Source organism: Mus caroli, unplaced genomic scaffold (genome assembly GCF_978045245.1).
Source record: "Mus caroli unplaced genomic scaffold, Mus_caroli_1 scaffold_11, whole genome shotgun sequence".
NCBI lineage: Eukaryota > Metazoa > Chordata > Mammalia > Rodentia > Muridae > Mus > Mus caroli.
Genome location: NW_028227266.1, coordinates 72,229,580 through 72,241,606, shown reverse-complemented (window position 1 = coordinate 72,241,606; position 12,027 = coordinate 72,229,580). Strand labels below are relative to the sequence as shown.

At 40.6% G+C, this 12,027-nt stretch overlaps 1 protein-coding gene across 1 annotated transcript in view; it reads left to right on the top strand.

Moving 5' to 3' along the window:
* Positions 1 to 12,027, top strand: part of Unc13c (unc-13 homolog C) — a 502,014-nt gene that overhangs the window by 397,527 nt on the left and 92,460 nt on the right. Inside the window, exons 21-22 of the mRNA XM_085844784.1 lie at positions 6,802 to 6,898; positions 8,419 to 8,562. Of these exons, the coding sequence (XP_085700910.1) occupies positions 6,802 to 6,898; positions 8,419 to 8,562 (241 nt within the window). The remainder of the gene's footprint in view (positions 1 to 6,801; positions 6,899 to 8,418; positions 8,563 to 12,027) is intronic.

Sequence of the window (12,027 nt, the reverse complement as noted above, 5' to 3'; positions counted from 1 at the left end):
ACAGAAACAGTGTAAGGGTGATTGCTTTCTCTGGGCTCACAGTTCCAGATATATGATAGAGTATACCTGCTCTATAACGGTAGGAAAGTCAGAGGCAGGAGCTTGAGGTGCTGGTCACATTGCAGCCACAGTCAAAAAGCAGAATGTTTATACATAGCTTTTTTCCTCCATCTGACAGAGTTCAGAATCCCAGCCCAGGTAACGGTGCTTCCCACAGTAGGTAGGTCTTCACAGCTCAATTTGCTGAATGAAGATGATCCCTCAGAGGCAGGCTTAGAGGCCCATCGCCCAGGTGATTCTAGATCTTATTAGATTGACAGTTGAGATTAACCATCACAGTGTCTATCAGGTACACTTGTAATCACACAGCCACTCAGAAGCACTGAGCATTTAATGTGCACCAGGACTCTTTTATCCTGGTCAGGAGGGGTCATCCAGAGTCTTATGTGTAGAAGATTGGTGTGTAAGATAAAGACCTAACCACCAAAAAAGCTTATATGCAGGCAATATTGATAATCACAAGGTAGAGCAAAATGAAGCAAGTTAATTTGAAGAATACAAACACATCACAAGAAGAGTGTTACCCCCATTGAAAGACTGATATAGCATCTATTAGAGACTTTAAAAACTCAATCAGGTTATGTCAAGAGAAAAAAAAGAAAATACCAGTAAAGTGCTGATATAGAAATGAAGGTTGAGAGTTCAGACTGCATAGGCTCTGATATATTGATAGTATTGCTCTTCTAGTGGGGTCTAAAGTATTTTCCCCAGACCAGTAGGTGATACCAGAAAAGAGCTTTAAACTAGACTGTTATAAATAGATTCTGTGCAGCATGTGCCAGGCATTAGGCACCATGAGAATTGGAAGCAACAGAGAAGGCGGGGGGACAGAGGAGAGATTTAGGAGTTAATGAGCAATGTAATGACAGGCTTCTAACAGCCTCTGAGTAGTCTTCTCATCTCAGGGGTGCATGAGATAGAACAGCATGGTGACACAAGCTAACTGTCTATACCACAAGGGGTGCAGGGGAGGATGCGGGTCGCAGGATACAAGCCTCAGTTAAGAGGAATACTCTCAAGAGAGAGCTATGACAAAACAGAGTGGCTATGCTTTATAACAGCATATTATATGATTGAAACTTGCTAAGAATTGGGCTAGAGGTGTGGCTCAGCAGTCAAAGCACGTGTTACTCAAATGTTAAGAATGGAATTTGAACTCCAAGGATCCATGTGAATGCCACATGGGCACAAAGGCCCATTGGCAAACCCAGCGATTTGAAAAGCAGAAGATCCCTAGGACAAGATACTGGTATACTAGGCTAGTCAGTAAGCTCTGAGATCACTAAGAGACTCTGCCTCAATAAAGAAAGTGGGAAGCAACCATGGAAGACACCTGAGGTCTATTTCCAAGTTCCACAGGCATATGTAAAAGAATAATAAAATAACTTCTAGGACATTGTTAAAAATTGATTTTATGTGTTCGGACCCCAAATGCCATAAGTGTATTGAGTAATATATTTTTATTTTATGATAAAGTATTAATATTTTAATTTGGTATACAAAGTAATGAGGTCTATGACTTTTTTATACAGATTTTGTTTTTATTCATTGTGTATGCTAATTAACTGGCTTAATATTTCCTCAATGTATGTATATTTCAACACATTTATCAATAAATATACACGAATCATAAGAATTTATAATAAGCCTGTGTTTCATCATAAAAAGCTTACTAATTTAAAAAAATTCAAAACAAAATGTTATAAAATTATGTACTATTTAAAAGCTGACTATTTAAAGTACTATTTAAAGTATATTATGTGCTATTTAAGCCTATTTAAAGGCTTACTATTATATAAAGCACTAGAAATGAGAACACAAAGGGTGAAAAAGGCACATGCGAGAGAAAATCAGAAGACAGAATTTACAGAATTTGTTCAATTAGCATATGAGGGAAATAAGCAAAGAGTTGGACATGAAGTAAATGCACACGAAATACTTGCTAGTGTCTTGGTTGAGAATAGGGAGGTAAAACAGAAGAGCTGTCTGGCAGCCGCCTGGCTCGAGCTGTCTAGACTTACTATATTAAGCTGGAATTGCACTTGCAAGCTTACTGAGCATGAGCTACAAAAGTGAGCAAAATTTAACAGAGTCAGAAAGCAACCAAGGCAGCCAAGAATGAAGAATCAATAGGTACCCTCAAGAAGGCAGAAGCACACAGAAGAGAGTCTACACACGGTGGCTTCTCACCATGGTCCACCTTCATGTCTGTGGGCCAGCTGGCAATTCTGTAGACTTTGAGATCAAACAGTGGCCAGAAGTTCAGAGCTTACAGAAATCTCCCTAGACAGAAGATGTCCAGCACTAAGAGGCTCATTATCTGTGTAGGGCCAAAACCACAGAGAAAGGAAGGACAGAAAAATAAGCACAAGACTCCACAAGTATTTCCCCCAGAGATTGGAAACTGGTGTCTTCCTTGATCGTTCTCCACACTACTGACTGAAGCATGGTCTCTCAATTGATCCCAGAGTTCACCTCAAAGACTGGGCTAGCCACCTTCTCCACTCACCCACTCCAATAATCCCTTTTTCATTTTCCAAAAGCTGGTATTGTCTTAGTCAGGGTTTCTATTCCTGCACAAACATCATGACCAAGAAGCAAGTTGGGGAGGAAAGGGTTTATTCGGCTTACACTTCCATGCTGCTGTTCATCACCAAAGGAAGTCAGGACTGGAACTCAAACAGGTCAGAAAGCAGGAGCTGATGCAGAAGTCATGGAGGGGTGTTCTTTACTGGCTTACCTCCCCTGGCTTGCTCAGCCTACTCTCTTATAGAACCCAAGACTACCAGCCCAGGGAATGGTCCCACCCACAAGGGGCCTTTCCCCCTTGATCACTAATTGAGAAAATGCCTTACAGTTGGATCTCATGGAGGCATTTCCTCAACTGAAGCTCCTTTCTCTGTGATAACTCCAGCTGTGTCAAGTTGACACAAAAATAGCCAGTACAATTGACCCCTTGTCAACTTGACACACAAACACATCACTAGTAAGCCTCAACCCTTACATTCTTATTCATCCCCAAGATCTAAATAACTTTAAAAGTCCCACAGTCTTTACATATTCTTAAAATTTCAATCTCTTTAAAATATCCATCTCTTTTAAAATCCAAAGTCTCTTAACTGTGGGCTCCACTAAAACAGTTTCTTCCTTCGAGAGGGAAAATATCAGGGCACAGTCACAATCAAAGCAAAAATCAATCTCCAACCGTCCAACGTCTGGGATCCAACTCACGATCTTCTGGGCTCCTCCAAGGGCTTGGGTCACTTCTCCAGCCATGCCCTTTGTAGCACACACGTCGTCCTCTGGGCTCCAGATGCCTGTACTCCACTGCTGCTGCTGCTCTTGGTGGTCATCTCGTGGTACTGGCATCTCCAAAACACTGCATGACCCCTTCAGTCCTGGGCCTTCAATTGCAACTGAGGCTGCACCTTCACCAATGGCCTTCCATGGCCTCTCACAGTGCCGAGCCTCAGCTGCTCTGTGTGACCCCTTCATGCCTTCAAAACCAGTACCACCTGGGTGACCCTTACACATTACCAAGTCCCACTGCAGAAGGAGTACAACCTTGCCTATCTCTGGAACACAGCCTCTTTGTGCTTTCAGAAAACACTTCCCAGAAGAAGTCACCTCAACGATGCTGGTCTCTTCTTAATCACCGCTAATTTCTTAGCTCCAGCTAACCAGCATCAATAGTCCCAGTAATGCAAAGTTTTTGCTTTAGTAGTTCTGGTATCTTGTTAATCACAGCTGATTCTTCAGCCCCAGCTAACCAGAACTACAAAATCTTCACAATAAAAACAGCAATGGCCCTGAAGAGAGTCTTTAATTTTCCCCCTGAAATTTCACAAACCAGGCCTCCATCTTCTGCACTGTTCTCAGCATTATCTTCCAAGCTCCTACACAACATCTGACAGAGCTCTTAGCAACGAATGGATATTCAAGCCCAAAGTTCCAAAGTCCTTCCACAGTCTTCCCCCAAACATCGTCAGGTTGTCACAGGAATACCCCACTCTGCTGGTACCAATTTGTCTTAGTCAGGGTTTCTATTCCTGCACAAACATCATGACCAAGAAGCAAGTTGGGGAGGAAAGGGTTTATTCGGCTTACACTTCCATGCTGCTGTTCATCACCAAAGGAAGTCAGGACTGGAACTCAAACAGGTCAGAAAGCAGGAGCTGATGCAGAAGTCATGGAGGGGTGTTCTTTACTGGCTTACCTCCCCTGGCTTGCTCAGCCTACTCTCTTATAGAACCCAAGACTACCAGCCCAGGGAATGGTCCCACCCACAAGGGGCCTTTCCCCCTTGATCACTAATTGAGAAATGCCTTACAGTTGGATCTCATGGAGGCATTTCCTCAACTGAAGCTCCTTTCTCTGTGATAACTCCAGCTGTGTCAAGTTGACACAAAAATAGCCAGTACAGGTATTAAGTGTATACTGCCATGAGGCCCCACCCACTCAGTATTTACATGGGCTCTGGGGATCTGAATAGTTCTCAGACATATCTTACATAAGTGTGAAGATGGGGGAAGAAAGCCATCAAATAGAAAGTAGTCACCAAGAGTCTGTTAACTAAGTGGAGACTTCAACAGCTTCACAATGCTAATGGAACAATAGTAAGAGGTCCAGACTTCTGGGGCAGGGATGGGGAGGGTAGAGGAATGGCGGGTTGAAAACTGCCCTGGTTTTCAGTGGGATTTGAGGGCTCTGTCCTTGAAATAAGAGCAAACATGAAAAGAATGACCCAGGAGCCAGCCATGTCCAAGAGGAGGCGTGAAAGCACTAAGGGAAAATCTAAGTTACTCCCTGGAGTAAATGGTGGTCAATAAAAGGTCCACATGAGACTGGAGAGGTGGCCCAGCAGTTGGGGGCACTGGCTGTTCTTGCAGTAGACCTGGGTTAAGTTCCCAGATGGTTAACAGCCATCTGTAACTCCAGTTCCAGGGGATCTGATGCCTCTTCTGACCTCTATGGACACCAGGCATGCATGCCATGTACAGACAAGAAAGAAAAACTCTTACACACATAAGAGACACAAAATTTAAAGGGGAAGCAATTCCTTGTAGGCATCAATGTAACATTCAACAGGAAAATTAGGACCTATCTCAGCAGAGGACCCAAATGTCTAGAACCCAAGAGAAAACACACGTTAATCTTATTACTTATAGACCTTGATTTATGATTTAAAATGTTAGAGTTTCAACAGAAAATTTGAATCTAGAAGAATGAATTAGAAATTATAGAACTGTTTTAAATTTTAAAATGTAATAGGTAAGATTAATGATAAATTATATACAGCACAAGAGACACAAAGATAATTTGATAGGTTTAGAAAGAATATATATATATATATATATATATATATATATATATATAAACAGGGTATCAAAATTATAAATTATACCCCTCCAAAAGAAAGAAATGACAAAAGATACAGGAAATAGTGTGTACAGTTTTAAAAAGTGAGTCCCTGAAATTGAAAAAGCAGAATGTATACAGTTACAAAAATAATTACTGCATTGAAAATAGAAGAAAACTATCTTGTTTGGTTTCTTTGCTTTGGTTTGGTTGGCTTTCAAGACATGGTTTCTGTGTAGCCCTTGGCTGTCTTGGAACTTACTTTGTAGACCAAGCTAGCCTCAGACTCAGAGATCTGCCTTCCTCTGCCTCCCAAGAGCTGGGACTAAAGGCACAGGGTACCATGTCCATCTAAAAATGATCTTGTTTGTTTGTTTGTTTGCTAAAACCTATCTTAGCCTAATAAAAACAAGCCCTATAAAAACCAAACAAATAAAAATAGTATGAAAACAACTAAGGGGGCTGGAGTCACAGCTCAGGAGGTACCAGCACACTCTACTCTCACAGGGGACCTGCGTTCAATTCTCAGCTCACATTATGTGGCTCAGAACTACTTGCAATTCCAGCTTCAGCGGATCCAGTGCCTTCTCCTGGGTTTCTAACACTGCACTCGCATATACAAAGACACACACCATTAAAATATTTTTTAGTTTTTAAAAAGAAAATAACTAAAGAAATATGATGTTTATCAATAAAATTCCCAAAGTTTCTTTTTGAGATCAAGGGTTGAACTTTCCTGGTAGCAGGCAATGCTGGAGGCAATCTTTAAAAGCTAGGGGATGACATTATTGGTTACCAAGATGTCCTTAAAAGATACAGTTTTAGAAGAGTAGGACATTAGTAGGTACAGATATGCCAAGAGGACACAGTGGTCTGGAGATGGACCCACACGTATGCCACTGCCTGATGAATGGACTTTTTATATAAATGGTACTAGATCAACTGGGCATCCTTGTGGGAAAAGATCCTTAAAACTTAACTCAGACTAGTTACAAAACCATAGCAGGGTGTATTTAAGAAGTTGAAGGTAAAGTAGATTGCCTGTTGTTGGGTCTACATAGCTCAATGGAAAGGCATTATGGGATGGTGGGATAGTACATCTGGAGACTCAGCAAGGGAGGTCTACAGTCAATGGGAATTTCAATCTTGAGAAGAAAGGAATTGCAGGGTGGTGTTGGGAACTAAGCATATTTGAGGCAGCATGGGAGAGAGTGCAAAGAGAGAGATTGAGGGTTAGGAAGATACAGTTGATGAATATAATCTCTACAAAAGAACAAAACTGAAAGAGATATCTGACCCTGAATCACCCTCATATGGGAGCAACATAGCTGTTACCACATGTAAATGATGTCCTGGAAGGTAACTTGCTAATTTTTTTTGTAGGTGGTTTGAGCCTTTTGTTATGCAATGGCTAGATGAAAATGAAGATGTGTCCATGGAGTTCCTTCATGGAGCACTGGGAAGAGACAAAAAAGATGGAGTGAGTCCAGACGTGGCCGGGATTCAATTATCTTTCTCACCTCTGAGCAAGTAGGGAATGTGGGGCTCATTGGTTTTAGCTTAGTTTCATTCTAATTCCTTGGTGACCTAAGCAGATTTAACATGATTTCAAAGAGCTGGAGGAACCGATTAAATAAAAAGGAAACAAGAAAAATCAATCATTCCTTTGCCACAAGATTCTTCTTTATTGTGTGAGTCTGACTCTACAAGGTCTCCAGGCTTATATAAAATGTCTGTTTTCATGGAGCCCTCCAGGAATAAAGTCAGAGCAAGGAGGAAATCACCCAGCATCAACCTCTGGCCTCTACATGCGTGCACAAATGATCATGCACACAAAGAGCCATGCTTTAGAAAAAGGAAATGCAGTCACTTAATGAACCTCAATGACGCCCTTATATCGAATTTATAGCTATCTTTCATGTGGTGTTTTAAATCTTACAGATGGGCAGCTATATTTTCTCCTTCCTTAAAATTAAAGTGTTACCAGGGAGAGGTGAGGATCAGCACTGATTTGTTGTGATTTGCTCTTGAGACAACTATCGTGTAGCCCAGGCTATGTTAGACAAAGCTGGCCTTGAACTCCTGATCCTTCAGCCTTAGCCTATCAAGTGCTAGGCTTACAGATATCACCACCATGCCTTACCAAAGCTGATTGCTAAGGAAAAGATAGAGCGAGTCTCTGCACTATAGAGCTGTGGGTCAAAGAGGTCAAAGAACATGTCTGTGGATAAGAAGAAAGAGGAAGAAGAGGAGGAGGAAAAGGAGAAGGAGGGCAACTCTACCAAGTATGGGAATCTTCAAACCATGACAGCTTAAATCCACAAGGACATTTCCTTTCAGAAATTAAGAATTTTTTCCTTGAGCCTTTACCTCATTTCTGTAACCCTAGGCTTGAAAAACAAAACAAAACAAAACAAAACAAAACAAAACAAAACAAAACTCATTTTCCCATCTCTGTCCCATAGTTTGGTTCCAAAGTGGTGGCAAGCCATAGGACTTCAATTCTCAGGTTCACAAACTACTGATCATGAGACCATTCCTCACCGAACTTCAATCCCAACACAGGGACCAGATTTGATAGTATCTGTTGTTCAATATCAACCAACAAGACCCCCCAGAGCTCCCAGGGACTAAACCACCAACCAAAGAGTACACATGGAGGAACCCATGGCTCTAGCCGCATGTGTAGCAGAGGATGTCCTTGTTGAGCATCCGTGGGAGGAAATGCCCTTGGTCCTTCAAAGGCTCAATGCCCCAGTGTAAGGGAATGCCAGGGCAGGGAGATGGGAGTGGGTGGGTGAGGGAGGGAGTACCCTCATAGAGGCAGGAGGAGGGGGGATAGAATAGGGGGTTTCCAGAGAGGAAAACTGGGAAAGGGGATAACATTTGAAATGTAAATAAATAAAATTTCCAAGAAAAAAGAAAAAAGAAAAAAAGAAACATAGTGAAGTTCCCTTCTCTCCCTTCCTTGCTCAAACAGTCTTTCTTCTCACCCCTCAGTTCCAGCAGACATCGGACCACGCCCTTTTCTCCTGTTCTGTGGTTGATGTCTTTGCTCAGCTTAACCAGAGCTTTGAGATCATTAAGAAACTGGAATGCCCCAATCCTGAAGCCTTATCACACTTAATGAGACGATTTGCAAAGGTAGGTTGCATAAGGCATGTCTTCTCCAAGAAAAGCCACCCTAGATTAGGATTTGGTACCATTTTGGACACAGACCCCATCTTAGAATCTTGAAGCAGAGTAGTTACATTCTACTTCATAGTTTGGGAGTGTGGCTTCACAGGTTTGTGACTGACTGAGGGAAACACTGGTCTGACTTTGGGATGATGAGGTGATACCAGATGGTCATTCGAGAAGAACTCATCGATGGCCTGTTACTCACCTAGCTTTAAAGGTGTTCTCATGAAGAAGCATAATCTATGACTCCGAAACACTCATAATGACCATGTTAAAACTTTATGCCATGGCTATTTGAAATGTAACCACCAAGCTATCAGAGAAGTCAAAAGAAAAAACACTTTCTGGGTCTCGTGAGATAAGAAATAAAGTTTGTTCTCTTACTAAATAAACACAAATAAAATACATTTATCTTGTTAGAAAATTAAGAAATACCAAAACCCACTTAAATTGTGAACATTTAAGGTCTGAGTTTGTTAGGACTGCTATAGTGCACTGGGGACCTTAAACAAGAGAGATCCCTTTTCTCACAGTTTGGAAGATAGTACGGGGTCCTCGTATTTGTCCATTTGGTTTCTTCGGAGACGCTGTAGCTTGCTGAAGGCTCCCTTTCCAACCTGCCTTCACGGAGACTGCCTTCTGAGCATCCTGATGTCCCTGAGTATCCAGTTTTTTCATCTTACAATGTTACCTGCCAATTGTAATATAGCATCCATCCTAGAGATACCTTTTCAACTTAATCGCCTTCTTAAGGCCTTATCTCTAAACAAAATGAAGATAGTCTATCTGAATATTTGCCCCATTCTGGGCTCCTAGTGATTAAAGCTTTTGGCTATTAAGTTTTGAGAAAACCACTTAGCTCATAACAAATAGGCACACTAAGCATATATGACTGCTTTTTAGCCACAAACATAACATGTCTATAACTTCATTTGTCATTATCCCCAAAAGACAGAGTGAAGGTCCTCTGTGAATGGGACCCTCAGCTCTGACCCCGTCATCGTCCCTGTCTCTCAGAAGAATGCTCACATTTTCTTCTAATTAGTACGGATGTCTTCTAGCAGATAGTATCTTCTTTCACTGTGTCAGATCAGATCATCCTGTGGTAACAATTACATCTATAAACTCCATGGTTCACAGAGATTTACTTCTGGGTCATGGAACACCAGACAGCTCAGGTAACCCTAGAGAGGACCTCTCCACTATTGTATGACTCAAGAGCCCCTGTCAGAGAGGTCTGACAAGGGGAGAGCAGGGGTTCTAGAAGGCTCAACAAGCTAAGTGGGGAAATTAGCTGTGCAATGTGAAAAAATTTGAGAGATAGTCGAAATGGCTGGCCTCACTTGGCTAACAGCTAGGACTCCATGAAGGATTCCAGGCAAACTGTCAGCCAAATTCTGTGACAGTTTTTATCTGCTATGAAATGCATTAAATTCAAGTCTTTGTTGATTAGGATGACTAAGAAGACTCTTTGCTTGCTAAGATACTAGCTGAGATTGATTTATTTGGGTCATTTCCTAAAGAGGATTTTCCTGGTGATTAAAATTTCTTAATATGGTAAAATCTGTACAATTGTCCCTAAAATTATCAAAGCCCTTCCTTAACTAACAGCCAAATATTATATAGTTGCCTCTTAAAATGAACAATAACTGACCAGTAGGAAGGCAGTGTTTGAAGCAACTTGTAAGGGAAGAAAGACCATATAGAAGTGAAGAGCTAGGGCTCCCTCCTTACCCCCAGCAGCTCTGAACTTCCAGCATGTCTCAAAGTGACAGTGTGAGATGAAGATGGAGATCCACAAACAAGGTTTGAGAAGAATAAACACAGGAAAGCACATCATGTATGCAAGATGAAGAAGAATTGCATTCTTTCTCCATGAGTCATGGAGAAACTGTAAGGTCTTGTTAGCACAATAAAAAATCCATTTAAATAAAGCATTTTTAATACCTGGAAAGCTAGACATCCTATTAATGTCCAATTCTTATCACAGGAAAATAATGTAACAAACTCTAAAAACATTCTTTGGAAATGTAGCAATTAGTAATTGGCATTGAAAAAGAAATGCTATTTTGTGGGAATAATTTGAAAAGCCATGGAGCTCTTAGTAACTCTCACAGAGTCTTACAATGAAATAAAAAATAAAAGGCTGGAATAATTGATTATATGACTATAAAAGTAAATAAAACTCACCCAAATTCATTACCAATATCAGCCTTTTAATCTACAATTTGCATCTTATGTAAATAAGTTGACAAAAAATTAAAATTGATGGCTAATATAATTCATATCTTACATTAACAATAGACTATAAGATTGTTTTGTTTCATTTTAACATAAGGTGTGATCTTTAGTCTTGAAGATTCTGCCTTTCTTGATTCCTTGCATCAAACTATACTGAAATAGCACAATGATTTAAAATATCTACTTTTGATGAGAGATGGTAATGATATCCACAGATGCGTGGAGTCTGTAAGGGTTTGTACAGAGGGGTTTATAAATCTGATACATCAGTACTAGACATTGATGTGACTTTCCTACTGTTCTGGACAAGTACAGGTGGTTAAATTTTATAAAGAAATATGAGGGTTGGAGCTATGGCTTAGTGGTTAAGATCACTGGCTGCCCATGTAGAGGACCCAAGTTCAAGTCTCAGCTTTTCATATAGTGGCTCACAGCTGTCAAACCACAGTTCTAGTCAATATGGGCTTCTGTGGGTAGTTTGTCATGTGCATATGCATACATGATAACATATGCTCAAACACATAAAATAAATAAGTTTATAAAATTGTTTAAAGACATGTGAAATAATAATCTCTAATATTATTCAAAAACAAAACATCATCTTTGGTCCCTGGTAAATATCGTGGTGTCTGCCAATATGAGACATGCATATTGTTCCTCCTTATGTTCTAAAACCTAATCCTAACTTTAAAAATAATAATGACAATACATCGAGAATAATGGTATTTTAATCATTTTGTTCACAGTGCCTCACTCATCTCCCTATGAGGTATACACTATTATCTTCCCAAGTTTTTTGAATGATGTCATAGGATGGAAATATGTGGAGACTGAGAGGAAACACCACATAGAAATGGCATGGAGTAGTACTTCTAACCATTGGCCATACTTTCCTCTCACCCCAATATGATCTGAAACCCATTGTTGGTTTGGAGAATAGAATCTTGTAGGCTTAGATTTTTCAAAGCCTGCTGTTAATAGAGGTTCTCAAATGTTTCAATCCCCCTTCTAGTCCACCAGCCAAAGATAGGGGAGAAAAGATGGTAAATAGAACAAGGGGATGTGGACAAGTTTAGAAATAGTTCCTTGGGGCAATTCCAGTCTCCATTTGTCAGGATACCAGCAGTCCAGTTTAGTAATGTCAGTATACCAAACACAAATCAGCAGCAGCAGCAGCACAATCCAGCA